This window comes from Vigna angularis, chromosome 7, assembly GCF_016808095.1.
Source record: "Vigna angularis cultivar LongXiaoDou No.4 chromosome 7, ASM1680809v1, whole genome shotgun sequence".
Classification (NCBI taxonomy): Eukaryota; Viridiplantae; Streptophyta; class Magnoliopsida; order Fabales; family Fabaceae; genus Vigna; species Vigna angularis.
The window spans coordinates 10075473-10100471 of NC_068976.1; the positions used below are offsets into that span (position 1 = coordinate 10075473).

General features: G+C 31.3%; 2 protein-coding genes across 2 annotated transcripts; one reads left to right on the forward strand and one right to left on the reverse strand.

Moving 5' to 3' along the window:
• Window positions 1-17477: 17477 nt before the first annotated feature.
• On the reverse strand, window positions 17478-18566 carry LOC108336962 (uncharacterized). The gene is made up of 2 exons (XM_017573403.1): window positions 18462-18566; window positions 17478-18344 (listed from the first exon to the last, which is right to left on the reverse strand). The coding sequence occupies exons 1-2, from the start codon at window positions 18564-18566 to the stop codon at window positions 17478-17480; spliced, it is 972 nt and encodes a 323-aa protein (XP_017428892.1).
• A 3975-nt stretch (window positions 18567-22541) lies between these two features.
• LOC108337357 (molybdate transporter 1) lies at window positions 22542-24388 on the forward strand. Its single transcript, XM_017573866.2, has one exon. The coding sequence runs from the start codon at window positions 22557-22559 to the stop codon at window positions 24024-24026; it is 1470 nt and encodes a 489-aa protein (XP_017429355.1). The 5' UTR covers window positions 22542-22556; the 3' UTR covers window positions 24027-24388.
• Window positions 24389-24999: the final 611 nt, after the last annotated feature.

Here is a 24999-nt window from a genome sequence, read left to right on the forward strand (position 1 = left end):
TTAAAATATATTTAATAAGAAAGAGAAGAAATAAAATTTTTAAAAAAGTTCGAGGTGCAGGATGTCAGAAGGTTAAAAATGAAATTTTTGGAGATGCAGGATGAGATGTTAGAAGTGTAGAATGAAGCACTCTAATAAATTTCATGAAAAAAAAATACTCTTAATCTAATAATTTGTACATTTAATCATTCCATATACTTTTGACTAGGATTTTTTTTTTCTAATAAGCTTTAAGTTACTTTATAAAGATAAAATATTGATAAGGCTTAACTCAGATGTGATGAAAGTTCCTAAGATTTGAGATTAAAATATTTTTAAATATATTTAAGTTATTAATTAGTATAACATACATACACACATATTTATCTTTTTTACAAGGTCAAGATTACCCTTTTGTATGATTATGTATTTCCTCTTGATTAATCTTTATATTTGAAAGTCTTTGATTCACTATTGTTTCTCAATCTCAAAGGGTCTCCGTCTTTGTGTAAAGACTCTGGTCTTGAAAAATGGAGATATATGCAAAGATACTTTAGTATTGAAGCTAGTGTATGTTGATAATAGTTAATATAGTTATAGGATACGTGGTAATGTTTGTTATAAATACCTTTAGGTAATTGTGTATTTATACTATTCTTAATGAGTCACTTGAATGAGTCTTGGAAATGGATCCATGTAATTATTAATCTTAGTTTTGTAGAAAAACACAGTGGAATGTTTAAGCACAAGACAAAACCAAGAGGGGATGAATTGGTTCAAGTTAAAAATCGTTTCCCTTTAAACAAATTTTTGCTTTTAAAAATTTCTTTGACAGAACTGAAAACTTGCGTTGATTAAAAGCAAATAAATAAAGTAGAGAAGGAAATAGAAGAATTACACAAGTAATGTTTATACTAGTTCGAATAAAAAGATTATACGTCTAGTTGTTAATCTTTCTAAAAGAGGGATTAACTTTTTCACTAATATGAATAACAATTTACAATAGAGAAACAAAAATGAGATTGGAAAACACCTCTCTTAATAGATAAGAGATGATAAACACCTTTTTTTGACACACAAAAGAACGAACAACTTGATTATGCTTGATAGAAGATCACCAACAACTTAGACACACAAAGTAACAACTTTTCCTTCTTTAAGCAACAAAACCACAAACTTTCTTAAACACTCAGTTTTTTCAAACTATACTCTTGTCTTGTAATAGTTTAAGTAACCCTTAAAGAACTTTGAAACACACTATGTATAACCCAAGGTTCGAGCTAGGTCAGAAACTTAAAAGACAACTCTCAACTTCTAGTGATAACTGATTATCTCAAGTGATAATCGATTATTCCAAGTGATAATCGATTATATTAGGCCGTTATAAAAGGTTTTTCTCTATGATAATCAATTATCCTAAGTGATTATCTGTGAACCTTAGTAATTCTTACTTTTGGGGATAATCGATTATCCCAAGTGATAATTGATTATTCCAATAAATGATCTAAAATAAAAGGGTAGATACAAGGCTTCTTTAAGTTACTTTCAAATGACTAAAGCTATTACAATGAATATTACAATAAAAAGGCTTTAAAATAAACTCATTCAGACATGTAAATGGTTCTTCAAATCTTTGAGTGCATCATCATAAAAAAAATTTCAAAGATTTGATCCATCTTATTGGTGAAGATTACACATCTCCTCTATTCTTCTTGTTAGATTGGCAATATTCGTTTCCATAGAGGAAGAAGAACTTGTAGAAGCATGTGAGGAACCAACATGTGAAAGTCCAGTTACATTAACAGGATCAACCATCTCAGCATCTTCATCATCTTCACCATCATCAGCATCATCAACATCCTCTTTGTGAACAAAGATGTTCCCCTCTGGGATAAAAATTATATGCTTCAAAGTACTTTGCCCAATCTCATGTGAGGGCAAAACATGAGAGACTTATTCTTCAATAGTATTTATGTCTTTATATTCAAAAATTTCTTAACACAAGTAAGGCATATGGAAGATTGTATACATGGTATCTTTTGGCCTTCAGCATTGTGTAGATGATCAAAGCAGACCAGTCTATTATGATGTTGTTTAAAAGCTTGTAGATGATGATGAGGTCTTGCTCCGTGCATTAGGCATGGTTGGTGGCGCAAGGGGAAAGAAGCTAGACAACAAGAAAGTGGATGAGGAATTCATCCATCTTGAAACCACCCATAAGAAGTTGCTTGCGCCCATGTTGTTGTTAAGGATTGCATAGAAAAGATTGGTAAGCAAGAATTCTATTAAAGCTCTCGACTCCAAGATGAACCTTCACAACATCCTCCCTAATGGTCAAGCGACATATATCATCATCAAGGATGATATTTATGCCTTTCACCTTTGTGCGAGCAATCTCATTACGAATTTTGAAGTTAAAAAAAAAAAGACTTGCACCAAGTCTGGATACTAAACGTCCCAAAGCTCCATAAAATGTTGAAGTCCTTGATTTTTGAGGACATATGGAAACTGGAAGTAACTGTTAGCAAACCAGTTAAGAAAGATATATTTTGGGGCCACTAGCTTGCACTCCTTCCAGAAGTTTATAAAATCATCATGTTTTTCAAAATTTGAGACCCAACCATCAAGATTTGTGGGTCTTGGAGCTGGTCGAGGAGGTGCAGAAGAAAGAGCATGACTTCTCCTTCTTGTGAAGATTTTTCTTCTAGAAGATTTGGCCATTGTTGAAAGAGAAATGTGAAATGCAGAATGTCAAAAACAAAGGAAATAGGTATGACAAACACAAGAGTGCAAAAATTTGGAGAAAGGGTGAAATAATTAATTAAGGGGTCATATATATACTCCTATTGATGCATAACAACTCTTTTAAGAGGAATATAACCATTTATAACCGTTACAATGACTAGTTTTTGACTTAAAGTCACATAGTGACTCGTGATAATCGATTATTACTAACGATAATCAATTATTATTTCAAAGTAAATGCCCAAAATTAAAAGATAATCTATTAACTTTATAGGATAATCGATTATTTCCTCAAAAATAAGAGAGTGTTAAAGAGGAACTTAAGATAATTAATTACTATTATGTGATGGTAGATTATTCCATAAATGATTTTCACTTTTCCTAAAATTTGAAGATAATCGATTTTTATGTGGGATAATCGATTATTCCAAAGCCAAAGATCATTTTCCTAAGGACTATGATAATCGATTATTAGTTTGAGAAAATCGACTATTAAGCGTTAATTTCTAAAAAATGCAAAATTTGGTTAAGTGTATATCCTATGACATATCTAAAACTCCTAAGTCTCTTCTAAGCTCAAAAGGTCTTTCCTTAGGCAAGACTTTAGTGAATATATCTACTACTTGGTGCATAGTATATATGTACTATATGACACAATCACCTTTTTGTATGAGATATCTAAGAAAGTGATATCTAATTTCAATATGTTTAGTTCTAGAGTGCATTATGGGGTTCTTTATCACATTTCAATGGAATGTGATTTAAGAAGATATCAAAATCCTCAAGTTGTTGTTTTAGTCAAAGAATTTAGGCACAACAATTTCCAACACAATGTACTTAGCCTTAGTAATGGACAAAACTACACAAGTTTGTTTCGTAGAATCCATGAAACTAAAGAACATCCTAGAAAATGACAAGTTCCACTAGTACTTTTTCTATCTATTTTGCAACCACCAAAATTTAATGTTGCAGGTAAACACTAGAAGGGAGTTGAATAATGTTTTCATAACTCTTTTTTGCAGTTATAAATATGATCGTGGTATGAGTTATATTCATAAGCTGGTTGTGCTTGCTTTATAAACACTATTAAGTTGAGATTGTTTATAAGACCAACTTAAACTCGTTTCCCAAAAGTTTGGTAAGTAGTAATTCTTTTAGAAGGATAGTGCTTGTTGAGGACTTGTATGACACATGATTGCTTTCTTTCAGAATTAATTGTCTATGAGATAAGCTATTTAACACAAGAGATTTTTATACTGGTTCACTCGTTAGAGCTACGTCCAGTTCTCTTCTAATTTTACTTGGAGGGTTTCATTAAATATTCAATAAAGTACATTTGTGTATTCTAACCACTCCTGATATCCCTAGTCAGCGAATAACCTCCAATTACCTTAGACTAGTTGAGTTTCACCCATTTCTGGTTGTCATTGTCCAACAATAACCACCAATTACCGTGACCTTGATAGTGATAAGGAAATAAAAAAACAACACTCAAATATAACAAATGATATAAATAAATTATAATTAATGTAAATAAAGGATATGATATCCTCTTATGTTCTAAATACATACAATTTGACCAGGAAAAATAGTCTTATACCATCAAATGGTCTAGAACTTTTATCAAAACTTTACTGATGTAATCTTCACGGATGTACATTTATGGCTTAATTAGTAATTTGATCTCTATATTTATGCATATGATTCACTTTGGTGATATATGTATTTTTTACTTTATTAAGTTATACTTTTCTTATATATTTGAGTGAGTTCCAATATTTGTTAAATAAAATCAATGTAGTCCCTTCTATTAAATTAACTTTAACGTCATTTGAAAAAAGTATCATATGTTAAAACAAAATATAGATAATCTTTTATTTAAAAGGTATCACATGTCAAAAATAAGAATAAGAAGTGTTTTAAAATAAAAAATAATACAGATTTAGACATGTAATATACTCCCAACTTTTAAATTATATTAATCCAATTTAATTAAGGAGACCACATCAATTTTTTTTAAATAAAGATTTAATTGAGTTTTTTTTTTAAGTAAAAACTTAATTGAGTAAAACATAAATATAGGAACCAAAACTAATCAAAATATAAATATAAAGTATCTAATTAGTAATTAAACCTATCTATATATATATATATTGTTGTAAAAGGATGAATTGACTCAATCTACAATCAAAATATTGATCTATTTTACTATACATTAATCACAATAAAAAAATATTATAATAAATCATTTTAAGTCACAATTTAAGCAAACCAAGTTTAACTTAACTACTATTTAAAAAAAAAATTATTTGTTTTAACTCAATTCGAATCACAAGGAAATTATCTCACGGATTTAAACTAATTTATAGCACCGAATCATTTTAACACCGTAAATATGAGCGTATTTCTCAAAATTGAAGTTGAAATAGGAATTGTTAATGACCTCAGAAAAAAGATTCTCATGATGAGGGAGAATGCTAAGATATTCTGGTGGAATTTGCAGATTCATGATTAATGATGTTAGCACTTGGTCAACTTGTTGGGCTATGCAATTAATTATTGTTGAAAATTTTATGTCAATTAGAGATACCTGTAAATGATCACATATAAGTGAAAGTAAACGTTATCTTATATTTATAATGTTCTCTTTTGTCTAAAATTTTATCAAACTATATAATATTTGAGTGGGAATATTAAAAAACTATCCTATAATTTAAAAATCAACACTATTAGTGCACAAGGAAAAGAAAAATGATTACAACATATTTATTATTACCATGCAACTATATATTTAATTCAGAAGGGAAACTAACTTCCAACATAATATTAAATAACTGACAGTTGACAATTAATTAGTTTATCAATTAACAACCTTAAACCCAACAATAAACAAGATTAATGATAGTAATGAGTAAACCACTATAATATTTATGATGTTATGTGTTAATTTTGGGTTGATGCTAACTATTTTTGGTTTTTTCAGTTGTGTTATATATGGGGATATTGTTTCTTTTCATCTCTACTAGTTCCTTTTAGTGAATCTAATTACTCATAATATTCTTAGTACATTTCAAAATCTATCTTTTTAGTGATAATACAGAACAGTTGAAAAAGTAGTAATTAATCTAACAATAGATCCTACAAACTAAGAGAGAAAATATAAATAAGGTTGAAAAGAAATAAATTATATTAAAAAGAGAGGTAAACATAAAATATTAGTAAAATTGACTCATAAATGGTTAGCATTCTCCTATTGAATGAATAAGTTGGAAAAAATGTAGACATGGGTGAAGTCAAGAAGTGAAATGATTTTTGTATGAGGTCGTAAGGTTTCCATAAATAGAGTTTCTTTTTGGTGACAACTAATGGAATGATGATTAGACATTATAATATTGCTACTCATCATGCTTATTATGGACATTAGACATTTATGAAATATGAGTGCTTTGTCACAATAACACCATCTTACTATAATTAATGCATTTTCCCTATTTCCTTCACAAATTATTAAATTAAGAATTTTAATAACAAGACTTTTACAATTATTTTCTTGAATTTTTCTTTATAGCTATTAGTGAGAACATATCAGTCAGGAAATAATATTTCTTTGGGGAATTATTGACCTGAAAATAATGTACAAACAAAAATGTTGAATCTATTTTTAGAAATAAAAGTTACAAAAACATATCTAATTTTGAAATAAGACACATAATTATTATTAAAAATTTCAAGTGTATGAAATTGCTTTGATTTTCATTTTTCAAAGAGAATTTTGACCTGGCTCAATGCCCTTTCCTCTTTAAGGTTTCTTGAAATATTTTTCAGGAAACAAATTTTCTTAATTAGGAAAAGCAAGCAAAAAGAAAAGGGAAGAAATCATTCAGATTACTATTATATAATAATGTTCAGAAATAGGAAATAATGATTGAACCCTAGACCATGAATATGCCGAATAATGATCTCCATGTAATAATAACACTAACGTGAAAGAAGACCTTTTTTATTTTTTTCTTTTCTCTTTCTTTTAGTTAATAATATAAGTAGCGACTTTCATTATCTATAATATTTTATATAATATAGTTGTTTGTAACAAATAAGTATGTTGAGTATATATATGTAATATTTTTAATTTATCTATTTTGTTATTTTGAAATTAATGATTTTTAAAAAACAAGTATATAAATTGGATTTACTTGACTCCAAACACTCATAATCATATTTGTAAACTGAATATATATAACAATTTTTATAATTTGCAGATACAGTTGTGATGTGACTCAGTAATGAGTGACTAATGAGTATTCAATATATAAATACATATTAAATATGTAGAGTATTCAGTCAATTTTTATTCACTTTTATATTTATATTCTATATTTTATTTTAAGTTCTTAATAATTTTAATTGGAAATAGACCGGTTTTTATAGGTATATTTTAATCTAATTCCGTTTTTATAGTGTATTATCAATTGTAGGTATCACATTGAATTATTTATACTTTTGTTTAGTATTTTTGTTTATTATTATTTTTTCAAATGAGAATGTTTGTCTCTCGTAAATTAAGTCTTCAATGACATAAACTCTAAATTTTTTAAGTAATATAAAAAAAACCTTATACTTTTTCACCTTAATTTTTGTTTCATTTGAAATTTTTTTTTACTCAAACAAATTGCATTATCTCTCAATTATTCGATTAAGATGTTTTTAATTTTCAAGATGCTTTAAATCTTATCATACTCTTAATTTTACATTTATGTTTTTACTTTGTCTAATTTTATTTAATAGTGTATTAAACCATTTTTACGATTTCTTTAATATTTTTAATTGTTATTTGTTTTATGCATAGAATATTGTTTAAATGATTTTTATATAATTATTTTTATTTTTTAACTTATTCTTATAAATATCATTTTACAATCGCAATTATATAAAGACGTTTCATTTACTATAATATAATAATAAATTATATAATTATTTGGTCTTTCAAATTGGATCTTCGATTTGTTTTAATCTCAATTAAATTCCAAATTTGAAAAAATTGATACAGTTGGGTCATTTCTATTAGTATTCTATCAACCCTGTTAAAGATATGTCACATGTTAGTTCGTATTTTTTTATTTTTTAAATTTTTAAATTTTTTTACTTTTTATTTTAGTTAAAAAAATTATCCAGGTTTCAGGTTTGCATCGTATCACATGATACTATTACTATCACATGACATTATCACTGTCGTAGGGACAAAATTGCTCCATTTAAAAATAATTGAGACTCGATTCAATTAAAATAACAAATAGAATATAAAACATGTGACATTAATACAAACCTAACACGTGGACATTTTTTTAAATGAAATAAAAATTTAAATTTTTTAAAAAATAATAGAAAAAACAAAACAACCATAAACTAACACATGATACATCTTTAACATCGTTGATACAATATTAACAAAAATGACTTGATTGTATCAAATTTTCAAAAAATTAAACTTAATTAGGAGTAAAAAAATTGAGGGACAGTTAGAAATATTTTGACTAAAATTGTGACTAAATGAGTATTGAAACCTATAATAATTTAGTGGCATCTGTCATTAAATTCAAAAGATGAAAGATTTATTTCTAAATTTAAATTATTATTAGTTTAATATTTTTTATGTATAATTTCATTTAAGTAACGTAATATAATATTTATTAATGTATAAAAAAATAATTCATTCTAATTTCGAGAAAGAAAGTAAAAGTACATTTGAATATTTTAAAACTTAATATTTTTTATTTTATAATTTTAAAAAATATTTTTAAACTTAATCAGCTTTTTTAATTAATATTTTCATAATTAATGGATGCTTTAGTTATAATGAAAATTTATTTATATGTAATTATATAATATTTTATATATTTTGTACTTTGATTTAAAATTTATATTACGAATTTGACATTATATATGTTTGTTTAGATATTAAATATTTAATAATATAATGTTTTCTTCCACAATTTTTTTATCAAAATTAATTAATTAATATTTAAAGAATAAAACGGGTATGGACACATTTTTTAAAATTTAAAAATATTTCAAAAATATTTTTTTTAGTATTGATTTGAAATATATATACACTAAAGGAAAAGATGATTTATCTACCAGCAAAATTTATCTACCAGCAAAATTTGTCGGTTATCACAAAGATTCAATGATAAATTAAAATTGCTGGCAACTTATTGACAACTAAAACTTCGTTGGTAAAACATTTACCATAAATTTTGTTGAAGGAAATATATTCATTGGAAAATATTTGCTGATAATTATTAATGATCAAAATTCAACAATAATTATCTATCCATAGATATAGGTCAATAATTATTAATTAATATCTGATAAAATTTATCGATAAATAGTATGATTTTGTTTTTTTTTTTTCATTCCTCTCCTCCTCTTAATTGATAAATAGATTGTAATAATATCATTTTTTCTTCTGTTTATATATTTATGAAAAAAAGTTATTTAGACAAATTCATAACATTTCATTCTCTTATTTTTCTTTTAAAATTACCAAATATAAATCAGACCCACAACTACTTAAAACTTTAAAACTTTATGACTATTAAACGTTTTGTTTTGTCATGATTAAAGTTTATCTCCTTCCATCTAAAATAATGCAAGTTTAACTTTTTGTAGACTACGAAAAAAAAGTTGATGACAGAAAATATAAAACAGTTTATTCAGTTACAATCTGGTTGCGTGGAATCACACTCAGATGCCGATTGGTATTGTTGTTGACTTTTGTGGGTATGATTGGGCAGGTTATACCACTTGTAATTGCTTATGGTGTCAAATTGAGTTTTCTCATTTACAAATAAATTAGGTGTAAACAAAAAGCTAGACCCAGCTGTAAAACAATTAATTTTATTCTCAAAATGGGATGACTTTGGCTTTAATTCTTTTGCAAATTCAGTGAGTACAAGGATTAAGGTTTGTATAAGAGATGAATATTAAGATAAACTTTTAACGATGATATAGTATGAATACTTAATTTGTATTAAGAAACTAAAATTTGCATAGGAGATTTCATTTCCTCGAGTTATAAACATATCAATAAAAAAAATCATCGTAATATAATATAAGAATCTAAAAAATAGTGAGATGATAAGTGTTTTAAATAATGTGAATCGATTATTTTAATATTAAGAGTTAATTGTATAAATAGAATTTTTATTAACGAGTTTCATTATTTAAAAACATATGTTTTCTTTAAAACTTTTTCTCTAAGAACTCTCTACTATCTCTTAAGCCTTCTAATACCTTGTTCATTTGTTTGAAGATCAAAGATTGCTTGAGTGATCCTTGAGACAAAATTTTCTACTTCATATGATCAATTTCTATCAAAAAGTAAGTTGGTTTATGCTATTTTCTTTAATCTATGCGTTTCTCCATGCATGTGAGCTGTTCTCACTTGCATGTGGAGTCTGAATCTTTTATAAGACTCTTTACTAATTAGTGGTCATAACAGTATGCCCTGATCATGTTTATGTAGTTTGTAAGAGCAGATATAATTCTTTGAGTTATTGGAGTCATTCATGGATCCTTAGAGCTATTTAATCCCTTAATAGGTAAGGAAAGTTAAATACCTTGTGTTAGTATGGTTGTGATGCTTGTTTTTGTCTGAATAGATGGTGAGTTGAGGGATTGAGGATATGGCCAATTGAGCAAATTGATATTCATTCTAACACTGAAACATATTTTTGAACCAAGCACTAAGTCAAGATTTCCTATTTCATCATCTGAATAGGTTAGTGGTTCCCTAGATCATAGATTTGAAGTTGTTGGTTTCTCATATGGCGCTGAGTGGTACTGGATGCTAATATAGCGTTCACCACATGCATAGCAGTAGAGATCACAATAATTGCATAACCTGCTCGAGTTTGACATCAATACATGCATTTGAATGGTCAGGTTTAAAATGAATGATCGTATGCCTTAGGATTGGTTTATATAACTTTGTTTGTGTTAACATCTATATTATTTCTGGTTTATAAATGCTACTTTTTGTAAATTATCTTAACCTTTTATCTTTGTTGTTGGTATGTTTGTTTTCCTTTTTCCAATGATCACCTTAATGGTGTGAGCAGAATAGGAGGTCTTTATTGATCAGGTCATGATGGTGATGGTGCTGGGACGTAAAGTAAGATGTTATTATCTTGTTTTATATATTTTTGAAAGATTCTATTATGCCTTTTGATTTAGTGTAATATCACTTCTTAGTAGTATATGATCCTTGTATACATAAAGTGTTATAGTTATTTTTGGGTAAACCTCTAGTCAACCAAGAATGATTCCCCCAAAAATGTAGTTCAGGGTCAACCAAGAATGAATCCAATGATAGAGCAATCAATTGACTAACTATGGTGTATGTAATGTGATTTGAGTGGGGAAATAACTACTTATTCTAATTATTTAAACTCTTTAATATGTAAATGTTATGCTAAAAGCAATAAAACAGAGTGCAACCTAAATTTGAACTCAAACTAGAGCTAAAATGTAGTCCAAACTATACTTCCTTATTTTCAACTCCTAAATGCAATTATAATGTATAAATGATTATATGGTTGTATGAAATAAATTTACTAAGTAATCCAAATCTAATCTAGCATCTAAGAGTACTTAAAATGAGATGAGAAAAAAATTCTATACAAACTATTTGATGAAATTCCTTAGAGAAAACTAAATGTACTCTAGGTTTGTGATGAATTGTTCGAGTGAATAATGTTATGGAAATGAGATAATATAACAATTTTGTCGAGGATTAAAAGGTTTATGTAAGTTGTTAAGCACCTGACTTTAAAGCTCAATTTAACCAATGAATTCTTTTTAGTAAGTGTTTTTCAATCGTTGAGAAATGTTTGCTGTAGTGTTTTGATAAAGCTTGCTCTTTAATAAAGAGTCGTTTAATAATAGGAGCTTTTGTATAAATTAAAATAAAGTGCAACTGTAGGATTTGTAAAAGAAGCATTTAAAGAGAATAAAACAATAAACACACGTCGTTTTAATATTGGTTCATTCCACCGAGCTAGGTCCAGTCTCCTCTAACATCTTAGAGGCTTCCACTATAATCTTCAATAAGATTACAATTGAGTATTCTCACCACTCTTGGTATCCCTAGACACTCTCGGTATCCTCTAAGTAAAGTTGTCTAGTTGAGTTTCACCTACTCCTAATTGTGCAATATTCGTCACTACTCTGGGTATCCCTAGACACTCCTAGTATCCTCCAGATGCATTTGTCTAGTTGAGTTTCACCCACTATTGGTTTTCACCAGACACACTCGTCTAGCCACCGTTTAACTTCACCATGTTAAATGTTAAAGTTTCACCCACTCCTCATTTTCACTAGACACACCTATCTAGTTATTGTTTAACTCCTCAAGGTTAAACGTAAAGTGCTTTAATTCTCTTCAGAATTTACAATCCAAAGATTGATTACAAGTCCTTAGACGATAACTCTCGTAAAGAGAATATATGTTAAATACAAATCAATCTAATAGACTCACTGACTGTTTTCTCTCTTTTATCTTCTTACAATAGTAAGCTTATATATCGATGAAGCTTGAGGAGAGTGTTTATTTTCTTGAGCTTTTCACTCTCAGATATTCTCTTTTGAGTATGTGTGCTTTCTGAGATTTTCTCTCAACATTTATTCTCTTGAGATTTTTCTTTTTATATGTTATTCCCTTGATTCTCTTTTTGAATCATCTTCTATTTAAAGGCTTCACAAAAAGATATCCATTAGACAGAGGTTTTGCCTTGATCCTTGAGACTTTTTAGTGTTGTTGTATGAAGCAGTCGTTGGTTAAAGTAAACTTGTCAGAGCAGACTTGCTTTTTCAGTACTTTGACAAAAGTAAGTGGTGCGATTTTCCTGGCACAACTTCTGATGTAGAGAACATTCCGTGAATGTCTTCTTTGTTCCTAACATTCTGATTTATATAGGATGAAGCAGGTGGATGCATGTAATAGGAAATCTGCACAAAGTAGAGTAGATATGCAGCAGCAAATATGTCTTTTCTCTTATCACTTTTGTTCTTTTTAAACGTTGAGCAATTCATCTTCCCTTTCTCTTCACTTCTTCTTCTTTTATTTTACACAAAAGTTCGTTGATTAACTACTTTAGAGATGATTTTCTTTCGTTTTGATCTATTGGTTTCTTGTACAAGTACTCTTTCGTTTTCACTGATTACTTTTTTCCCTCATTGGTGCAACGATTTATTTTGTCACTGAACTCACCTTCATGATTAACTTTGTTTTGGGTTTTGTTGAACTTTCATTTTCGTTTTCGTTTTCTTGTTTTGAGCTTGTTTGTTGTTCATAAACCATAAGATAAAACTGAAAATATATCTAAATGACCTAGAAATTTGTTCAAAGCACCAACATATGATGAAAAGCTCCTACTATGACCTTTTTTGCTTCGGTTGTTAACCGAGGCCAAACAACCCCCCTTCCCCCCCTTCTCTCCCCTCCCCTCCACCCCTCTTTTTACCTCGTCTAAGTATATCTCGATTGGAAAACCACTGCCAAATGTCGAAAATAACTACTATTGTAACCCTTCGCTGCACTAGTGAGACCATCATCCTTCTTCAAATGTTTTCATAAAACTCTTTGGAAACATCATCGTCTGGACATATTATTTCTTTATTAATCTTTTGAAAATCTATCATGGCACCACACTAAACCCATGATAAAATTACATCACATACATAACAAAAAAATACCTATTATGAAAGAACAATGATTTCCTTCACAGAAATTATTCTATATTATGAACCACATATCATTAGCCAATCCTCTCACATTCCAAAAATACCTTTAATTTTTAGAAGTTTTTGCTTTAGAGGATTTAATATTAATTTTCTTTGGCAACCATACTAGATTTTCTTGTAGTTTGATCCAGCTCATCACCATCTCACATATTAGAATCTACTCTCTCATCAAGTATATTAGCCAATTTAGAAGTTATTTTCCATTCTTTTACAAAACGAGTCTCATTAGATGTCAACGGATGAGGAACTATTACTAAATATGAGTTGAATCAAATTGTTGTAAGCCATCCTAAGTGTCCACAATGAGAGTGACATCTCCTAAAAAAGACATACCAGCCAATGAATTAGATTTCATTTACACACTGTTGAGTGTTCGACAAGTCACCAAATAATCGTGTAATTTCCAACTAAGTTAGACTAAAGAATGATTCCATAATTTGGGTTTTTGTGCAATTAAAGTAAACATTCAACATAAATGATAAAAGTGATCTTAGATACTCAAACACTTGGAAATGGAAAGATTAGAAATGATATGGAATGTTATTGTTGGGGGTATGATTTCACCTACTTCACTCTTATGTATGGTAACTCACTTCCTCTTCATTAATATGTCAATGTCAATCTACTAATTTACTCAAACCCAATCCCTTGATAGAGAGAGTCTAGACTTCTTCATTAGGCTCCAATCCCTTGGAAAACCTAAAAATTATTTCCGCATTAAGAAGTGAGATTTAAGACAACCAAAGGTCCTAGTCTTATCCCTAAATACTATTTCCTTTAGGTGTTTAATCCAAATCCAGATTTACCAAACATTTCCCAATATCAAGCAAACCCTAAAATCATGTTATGGGTAGCAACTTCACAACAAGCATTAAGAGAAGAAATTAAATACTAACAATAAATGAAAGTGACATATATTCATTCAAAACATAGTAGTTTACATAAAAGTTCAGTGGCTACATCAATCCCCCAACAACAATGAAACTAACTCTCCATGAATGGAGAGCTCAAGCTTACAACAATGGTGGAAATGGAAGAAGAAAGAAGACCCAAGGATGAAGAAGGACTGTTCCCACAACTCCTAGCTCGCCTCCAAGAGCTCCAAATGAGAGAAGTTGTGTTTGGGCAGCCAAAGATGTCAAGCTCTTCGCACCCTTGAGTTAAATAGGACAAATCTGCCCTGTCAGCAAAGTTGGTGCTCAAGCACCCAGAAGGGGGGGCCTCAGGTGCACAACAGTCATGATGGACTGGCGCTCAAGCCCCCATAAACCATGGGCGCCCGGGCTAGCTTCAGCAGAATTCTGGTTCTTCATTTTTGTTGTTTTTCTTGATTTCCTTGCTTTCCAGTGTCTTCATTTGATGCATAGACTTATTCTAACTACTTTAAGCACATGAAGGCAGGGATTAGTGATCAAAATATCTTATTAAAGCTTAAGGTGCAACCAATTAACAAACTAAAAGAAAACTATGATTTACAAGGCAAAAATTTAAGGAATGGTTGACATTTTCTCTTAATTCATTACTGGAATCATGGTAAAATATGTCATTATCAACTCCCCCAAACTTAGAACCTTGTTTTTCCTCAAGCAAAAGGTATCTGGCTCCAACACAAAAACATATTTTCACAGACATAGCAGAATTCACAACACTTGCTTAACTGGGAACGACTAGAAAGGTGTACAGGTTAGCCTTCCACTGTGGTGCTCACAACATTTTCAATCAATCAAATGCTACAGTTTATAAGAGATCAATAGTCATGGCAGAATGCTTTACTGAATTATGTAGAACCAATCCTCACCCAAGATAGTGTTTCACTTGAATGCACTAGTGTATAAGGATGTGTATCTATCACTCTACTATCACAATGTCACACAAATCAACTTTGCCATTCGTTTCAACCAAATTAAACACATTCACAAGCAAGTTAACATCACAAGGACTTTGATTGGCTTGTAATGTGGTTGGGCTAAGAAAGAAACATGGTTTTTCTGGATAACAAAGCACCTTGAGCAAAAAGATTAAACAATTTGAAGTAGAACAGAAAACTAGAGTTGCTGAAAAATGTGGTCTAGCTCGCCGGGGCTTGGGCATCCCTGAGCAATGGGGGCTGGGGCGCACGTGGGTCAGAATGCTAGAATTTGCAGTTCAGGCTTGAGCCCCCCTAAGCAATGGGCGCTGAGGCACCATACCAGAAACCAGTTTTGCGAATTTTGGCTACTCACTTTATGATTTTTGAAATTTGACACTTCTTACTCCTCAATTCAACCTAGATTAACATGTTTTCACTATACAAACTTGATCAAATCCATAAGGAGTGAAATTAAGTGCAAGAATGCCAATTTAGGTGCACACTTCCAAAGCTTTCTAATTCTACAACTCAAGGCTTCAAATTTTACACTTTAAACATACCTAAACTCAACATAACAATTCAAAACATACTCAATCACACTAGAACACATAAAAACAGATTGAACAATTCTAAAACACATCAATTCACAATAACACTCAACATTACACTAGTTAACCATTAACAACACATAAACTATGATTCAAACTAACATGCTCTAAAATAACCAAATTAAACTAAAACATTCTAAAGCAAATTCAAATAATCAAAACACACTCAAATAACAAAATCACACATAAGAAAAGGATAGAAAGCTGGGTTGCCTCTCAGTAAGCGCTTCTTTAAGGTTACTAGCTTGACATATATGACTATTAAGTTTGATTCTTGATGTTGGTATGCTTCTTTCTTTCATGACACCAACATCTTCTCAGCAGCTTTCTTGTCACCAACTTGATCTTTCTTGAATAGGGAGTCTCAATTTCAAATACTCCATTTATCTTTATATCCTTGATAACCCATAACCTATTCTTGATTCTCACTGGTTTGCCAGGTTTAGGTTCATCGCTTTCCATCACAGGGTTTTGGTGAGCTAGTTTCTCTTCCTTATCTTCTTCTTCTCCTTTCACTTTTGGAGAGAAGCAATTCAGGCTCCTCTTGACCAACTTGGCAGCTTGCCCTGTTAGAATAGTGACTGATAGAAGTTCATCTGTAACTTTAGGACTAGTCTCTTTTTTTCGATTTTGCTGCCCAGCTTCAAAGACATTGAACGTTACCTCTCTATCTTGGTCCTTTAATTTCAATATTCCCTCTTCCATGTGAATGACAACCTTGGCTGTCTTCATGAAAGGTCTTCCAAGGATGAGTGGTATCTCTGCATCTTCCTCCATTTCCATAACTACAAAGTCCACCGGAAATTGGAGCTCGTCTATTTTGACTATCACATCTTCAACTACACCAAATGGATATTTGATAGATCTATCCGCCAACTGAAGCATCATTCTTGTTGGCTTGGCTTCAAGACCACCAATCTTTTTAAGCATGGATAAGGGCATCAAATTGATGCTAGCCCCTAAATCAATAAGAGCTTTCCCTATATCATAGTCTCCAATGGTGCAAGGAATGGTGAAACTCCCTGGATCTTTGTATTTTAGAGGGAGAGTCTTCTGCATGATGACACTACAATTTCCTTGCACTTCAATTATTTCCTCATCTAAATACTTCTTCTTCCTATTGAGGATTTGCTTCATGTACTTCGCACAAGCAGGAATTTGTTGCAGTGCTTCGGTCAATGGCATGGAAATCTCAAGTTGGTCAAATATTTGATTGAACCGAGCCAATTGTCTCTCCTTCTCTTTATTAAAGGAGATTTTGGGATGTGGAAGCTGTTTCACAATCTCTTTTTCTTTTTTATTTTTCTCTTTTTTATGCTTTTTATTTCCTTCTTCCCCTCCAACAATCTCTTCTTCTACTTCTTTTGCTTCTTGATCCTTCTCTTCTTCTTTTGGCTTTTCTTTTTCTTCTTCTTTTCTCCCAACCTCTTTTCCACTTCTGTGAATATTACATTACATTCTTCCTTAGGGTTGACTTGAGTATTTGCAGAAAATTATCCACCATGTTGGTTTGTCAATTGCTTAACTAACTGACCAACTTGCACTTCCAGATTCTTTATGGATGCATCAATATTTTTCTGGTTTTGGATGGATTGTTGCATGAACATTTGCAATGTTTCTTCTAGTTGTGAAGTCCGATCACTCTCAGATGGATAATGTTGATCAAGTTGAGCAGGTTGATACAGATTTCTACTACTAGAAGCTCCTTGAGCTTGTCTCCACCCTTGATTGGAAGGATTAGGGAAAGGGTTGTTGAAGAAGTTTTGTCTTCCTTGGTTCTCCATATAGTTGACTTCTTCAGGTTGGGAACTACTAGGAACTTGACAATGACCGTTGGGATGATTATCTCCACAGAAATCACATCTCATTACCTGATGATGCGGTTGAGCATGAGCTTGCATTGCTTGACACTGTTGAGGTAGCTTGGACATACTTTCAGTTAGGAACTCCATTTGTTGGGCCAGAAGTTTGTTTTGTGCAAGTAGTGCATCCTGAGCACCAAGTTCATAAACTCCTCTCTTTTGTGCTTGTGTTCTCCCATGTTGACTTCGCATGTCAGTGGAGGCCATATTTTCAATAACAACAATGGCTTCATCAACAATTTTGAATAGAACCGAACCACCAAAAGATGCATCAAGTATCATCTTTGTATGAGGTTGTAAACCATTGCAGAAGGTTTGCACTTGCATTTCTAGGTTGAATCCATTACAGGGACACTTCCTCAATAAAGATTTGAATCTTTCCCAAGCTTCACATAGTGGTTCATCTACTCCTTGGATGAAAGTAGCAATTGCAGCCTTTATTTCTGTGCTCTTTGATGGTGGAAAGAAGCGAGCAAGAAATTTGTGTTCCACATCCTCCTAAATAGTCAAACTTTGATTAGGCTGTGACTGAAGCCAAGCCTTTGCTTTGCCATTCAAAGAAAATGGGAAGAGTCTCATGTACAACGCTTTTTCATCTTCCCCCATTACACCCACAGAGCCACACAATTCATAGAAAGTGACCAAATGAGCATGAGGGTCTTCATTGTCCATGCTAGAAAATTGATTATAACTGATGAGCTGGAGTAGAGCAGGCTTCATTTTTTACAGTTTATCACTCATAGTAGTCCTCACAATGCTTGAGAAATTCCTTGGGCTAGTGTACGCAATAGAGTCCCCTATGGTTCTCCTTGGAGGTGGTCCTATGCCATCCATTTCGTTCACAAAAGAAGTATCAAGAAGCTTAGTGTTTTGATTGTTGAAACAAGGTGAGGATTCAAGGGAAACTTGTTGACTTATAGCTCGTCGTCTCTTTGTATCACTATTGTTTCTGCGAGCTGTTTTCTCGATCTCAAGTTCGACTGAGCGGTTTTGAAGACACAGTCCTCCTTGTATAGATGTTTCCCTGCATACACTAGAGAACAACTAACTCGAGCCTCAAGTTAGCCAAAAATATAGAGATAGTAATTACAATAAAACAGAAAATTATTCACAAAAAGAATAAAGTCTAAATTGGTTAAAAATCACACAAAAGTCTAGTTTTAACATGGGTCCCCAGCAACGGTGCAAAAAACTTGTTGAGTGTTAGGCAAGTGTACCAAATCGTTTCAAGTAATAAACCGGTAAGATCGGATATCGTTTCCCAAGAGACTCGTGTCACCAAATAATCGTGTAATTTCTAACTAACTTAGACTAAAGAATATTTCCATAATTTGGGTTTTTGTGCAATTAAAGTAAACATTCAACATAAATGATAAAAGTGATCTTAGATACTCAAACACTTGGAAATTGAAAGATTAGAAATGATATGGAATGTTATTGTTGGGGGTATGATTTCACCTACTTCACTCTTATGTATGGTAACTCACTTCCTCTTCATTAATATGCCAATGTCAATCTACTAATTTACTCAAACCCAATCTCTTGGTAGAGAGAGCCTAGACTTCCTCACTAGGCTCCAATACCTTGGAAAAGCTAACAATTATTTCTGCATTAAGAAGTGAGATTTAAGACAACTAAAGGTCCTAGTTCTATCCCTAGATACTATTTCCTTTAGGTGTTTAATCCAAGTCCAGATTTACCCAACATTTCCCAATATCAAGCAAACCCTAAAATCATGTCATGGGTAGCAACTTCACAACAAGCATTAAGAGAAGAAATTAAACACTAACAATCAATGAAAGAGACATATATTCATTCAAAACACAATAGTTTACATAAGAGTTCAATGGCTACATCAATCCCCCAACAACAATGAAACTAACTCTCCATGAATGGAGAGCTCAAGCTTACAACAATGGTGGAAATGGAAGAAGAAAGAAGACCCAAGGATGAAAAAGGACTGTTCCCACAACTCCTAGCTCGCCTTCAAGAGCTCCAAATGAGGGAAGTTGTGTTTGGGCAGCCAAAGATGTCAAGCTCTTCGCACCTCTGAGTTAAATAGGGCAAATCTGCCCTGTTAGCAAAGTTGGCGCTCAAGCCCCGAGAAGGAGGGGGCTCAAACGCACGACAGTCATGATGCATTGGCGCTCAAGCCCCCATAAACCATGGGCGCCCGGGCTAGCTTCAGCAGAATTCTGGTTCTTCATTTTTGTTGTTTTTCTTGCTTTTCTTGCTTTCCAGTGTCTTCATTTGATGCATAGACTTCTTCCAACTACTTTAAGCACATGAAAGCAGGGATTAGTGATCAAAATATCTCATTAAAGCTTAAGGTGCAACCACTTAACAAACTAAAAGAAAACTAGGATTTACAAGGCAAAAAGTTAAGGAATGATTGACATTTTCTCTTAATTCATTACTGGAATCATGGTAAAATATGTCATTATCACACACCACCATCAAAATTCTTAAGAAGAGAAAATACATTCATAACACAAATATTATTATACCCACCATTGGCTTAGGCTATGATAGAGTGATATGTTGCACCATAAAAGACTGAATCACAAGCTTCATTAGAGATATAGACACCACAACAAGTTCCATCATGGACTCCATCACAAGCTCTATCACTTGAGTTAAAGAGTTTTTAATTTTATCTTATGTATCAACATGTTGTTTTCACCTTATATTCGAAAAAGTTATTTTAATAAATTGTTATTTGAATTTAAGTAACTCTTGAGCTACTAAATCTTAGGTCCAAGGAAAAAGTACTAGTTTTTACATAAAAATTTATGAAATTGAATAAGATTTTTTTTGAAAAAAAATCATAAATTGAAAACTTTAAAATTTATAAAGATAGGTTATTATTTATACAAGAAAAAACTTTTTACGAATTAAAGTTTTTGACTCAAACATATAACAGAAATCACAAACAACATTTAGTCTAAAAAACCAAGATAATGTTTTTGTTCACGCTCTTTTCTAATCCTTTTCTGTATTTAATTGCTTCCATTTTCAACTCTCATAGCATTTCCACATCACATCTTACTTGTACAACTTGAGTTGTGCTTGCAGCAAGGAATTATTGACTTGTCTGTTTCTTCTTTTGTTTATTAAGAAAACTAAGAGTTCACATAAATAAAGTCTGTAATGATTAATACTTAATTATTTTTAATATTCCAATCCACATATGCAATTATTAACCCCGTATATATAATATTTCTTATCCAGTAAACTTTGTACACATGCATGTATCAACAAAATCAACTAACAGTAGATTGTAAAAGAGGATTGTTAGTTTTTGTACGTTTTGCTTTTGCATTATTGATAAATGACAAGTTGCTGCAAAAGTGCAATTAATTTGATTTTGTTTTATTTTCTTCTTCCCATGTTTTTCAGTATACTTATACTCATTTATTGATATGCTGTTGTTTAAGACACATTCGGTATATTTAATTCTGTTATCTAAATATCATCTTCTTTGTAAGCAAGAGTGATGTAAGAGAATTTTATTTAAAGACTAATTAATTATTTTTTAATCTTATACTTTAATATTTCAAACATGTATTCAACTAACAACATATTTATAAATAATTATTATTTTTTACTTTTAAACTAAAATATGTAATGTTTTTAATAAAAGGTTATTCATTATTTAGCTTATAAAAGCATAGAAGATATTTATTATCATTGTTATAATTTTAAAAAATAAAATTTCAATAATAAAATAATAAAAATTAAATATCTTGGTTAGAAAATATATATTATAATTTTTTAGAGGAGGAGTATAGCATTATAGACTACAAGCATTTGTCATCTATTACAGTATTTAAAAATTATACAATTAAATATTTCAGTAATAAGTTGAAATCAATGAGTATGTAAAGGGATAAACTAGTAGTAAAAGTTTGATCAAACTAAATCGATTAACTCTTATAATATCCGGTCAACAATCATACAAGAATGTGAGATGAAAATGTTGATATAACTATACTTTTTTTTATCAATTTTTATATTTTAATATAAATAATTGTATTAAATTAATAAAATACACTTTAACTATACTTTTTCTGTCAAAAATGAATAAAAAAAATTAACACTAAGCAATTTTTAATTTAAATTAAATATGTTTGTAATTCTTAAATTTAAACTTCAGTATTTTTTTTATTAATGGAGAAAGATGAACTTAAATCTTAATTTAATTATAAATAAGACTAAGAGCTCACATACCTAAAATCACTATTATAATTTTTTTTATCTTCTAATCCACAGATTCAACAATTGTTAACGCTTGATATAATATTTGTTACCGAGTAAACTTGTACACGCTAATGTATTAATAAAATCAACGTCATGTATAATGTCAACGGGGTTATTTATACGGTATTCCTATGCATTAAATATTATACTTATTACATATAAAACATATTTATCAAGCTTGATGATTAAATTTATGATGTTAAATGTATGTTGACAATAATCTAATGCTTAGATGTAAACGTTAAAAACATTAATATTTATAAATTATATGTTAGAAAGTTTTAAATGATTTATTTATTTATTTACAGACGAGAATTTGGTGCTTGTATTCTGACATTGACTTTGGAAACCCCTATAAATAGACAAGCATTTGCTGTGTTTAACATTCATAAATTCACTTGTTTTGGTGGATACAAGTTCGATAATTTCAAAGCAAAAGTAAGGTTTTCGATGGCAATGGCATACGAAAACCCTCCTTCGGTTCCAATCTCTGATCCTGAAGCACAGGAAATCACTCCAACGCCTGCTGCTTCCACCGGCGCACCAGCCAAAGGTTATTCAGCCAAAGAGGTGGCGAACAAAGTGAAGAACAACTTTGTTTTTCATTCAAAATGGGGTGAACTGAACGGTGCCATGGGTGATCTTGGTACCTATATACCAATAGTGTTGGCCTTGACCCTTGCTAGGGACCTCAACCTTGGCACCACACTCATCTTCACAGGTGTCTACAACATCATCACCGGAGCCATCTATGGCGTCCCCATGCCAGTCCAGCCCATGAAATCCATTGCTGCTCAGGCCTTGTCGGACCAAACGTTCGGCGTGCCGGAGATCATGGCTGCCGGTATATTGACCGGTGGGGTGCTGTTTGTTCTGGGTGTGACAGGGTTGATGCGGCTTGTGTACATGTTCATTCCTCTGTGTGTTGTGAGGGGAATTCAGCTGGCACAAGGCTTGTCTTTTGCTCTGACAGCAGTTAAGTATGTGAGGAAAATTCAGGACTTGCCAAAGAGTAAATCTTTGGGTGATAGACACTGGTTTGGGTTGGATGGGCTGGTTTTGGCTATTGTGTGTTTGTGTTTCATTGTGATTGTGAATGGGGCTGGGGAGAAGAATAGAGGGTGCTGTGATGGTGTGCAAGGTGATGATTTGGGTGGTGGCCAAAAGAGGGATGAGGTTGCAACAAGAAGCAAGACAAGCAAGGTGAGAAGGGTTATTTTCTCACTACCTTCTGCTTTCATGGTGTTTGTGTTGGGGGTTGTTTTGGCCTTTGTGAGAAGGCATGAGGTTGTGCATGAGATAAAGTTTGGACCATCATCAATAGAGGTGGTGAAGTTTTCTAAGCATGCATGGAAGAGAGGGTTTGTGAAGGGTGCAATTCCTCAACTTCCATTGTCAATTTTGAACTCTGTGGTGGCTGTTTGTAAGTTGTCATCAGATTTGTTCCCAGGGAGGGATTTCTCAGTGACTTCATTGTCAGTGACAGTGGGGTTGATGAACTTGGTAGGAAGTTGGTTTGGTGCAATGCCAAGTTGCCATGGTGCTGGTGGACTTGCTGGGCAGTACAAGTTTGGTGGTAGGAGTGGTGCTTGTGTGGCACTTCTTGGTGTTGCAAAACTGGCCTTGGGGTTGGTGTTGGGAAGCTCTTTGGCACACATTTTAAGGCAATTTCCAGTGGGAATATTAGGGGTCTTGCTACTGTTTGCTGGAATAGAACTAGCCATGTGTTGTAGGGACATGAACACAAAGGAAGATTCCTTTGTGATGCTTATTTGCACTGCAGTTTCACTTGTGGGATCAAGTGCAGCTCTTGGCTTTTTGTGTGGAATGATTATTTATGTCCTTCTTAGGTTGAGGAATTGGTCAAGAGACAAACCACTTTCTGCTATTTGGATGCAGAAAAGTCCCCAGCAAGTCTGAACAAAATCACTATTTCTTACTTGCTTAATCAGTGCTTTTAATTTCTCTGTAATTAATGACAGTAAATTTGTATATGGCCTGTTATTTGAAAGTTTTTTCTGCACTAAGTTTGTTTTAATTTGCTGGTTTGGTTTGTAAAGGTCTAAAGACATTATTATTATGGTAGTTGTAGTTGAAAAGAGAGTGAAACATAGTTGGTAGGAACTTCAGTTGTTGGTTTTTGGTTTTTTGTATGTAATTTTGAGTGAATTGCTGTCAAGAAATTGGGTTTATTTATGTAATAAATGATGTAATTGGAAAACATTAACAGTGTAGACTTTTACACTGTTATCCAATTATGAATTGTGTGAAAATATTGATAACGACTTTGTATCTGATTTCTATTTGTATTTTTTTCTTAAAAATAAAGAAAGAGATGGGAAGAAGAAAGGAAGGTGTTTTGTACAACGGTGGTTAACGTGATTGATAGAGACAATGAAAAAATATCACACAAAAAGTTATATAAAATTTAAATATAAATGATACAACTATATCACGCAAATACTAAATACTATTCATCTTGCTTGGCTTTTTATTCTTCAATTTTGCTTCGTTAACAAAAATATTTTGTTTAAAAGAAAAATAAACACGTAAAAGAAAACAATTCCCACCTTAAACACATGAAATATGTACATGTTTCATTATGTTTCATTTCCTTTTTTCTAACACTTTCTTTCCTTTTTTTTCTTCTTTACCACCACTAGAAGTTAAGAAATGCGTCAATCAATTTACGTCTTAACAAATGAGTTAGATACTTTAATTAACCCCACAATTTCTTTTAGAACAGTGATGTTAATTGCTAACAAGTGAGACAATATTTTAGTGATTTTATAGAATCTCGAAGGATATTGTTTTGAAGACGAAGTTGAATATTTGGTGCTTGATTGTATCTAGTTTGATAAGGGCTTGCCGGCCTCTAACCCTAATGATAGTG

Excerpts from the sequence above, each read along its gene's own strand:
- LOC108337357 (XM_017573866.2), top strand. The coding sequence starts at position 22,557 with ATGGCAATGGCATACGAAAACCCTCCTTCGGTTCCAATCTCTGATCCT.
- LOC108336962 (XM_017573403.1), bottom strand. The coding sequence starts at position 18,566 with ATGAAGCCTGCTCTACTCCAGCTCATCAGTTATAATCAATTTTCTAGC. Across the intron at positions 18,345-18,461 it reads TCTATGAATTGTGTGGCTCT|GAGGATGTGGAACACAAATT; the intron begins GTGGGTGTAATG and ends TTGACTATTTAG.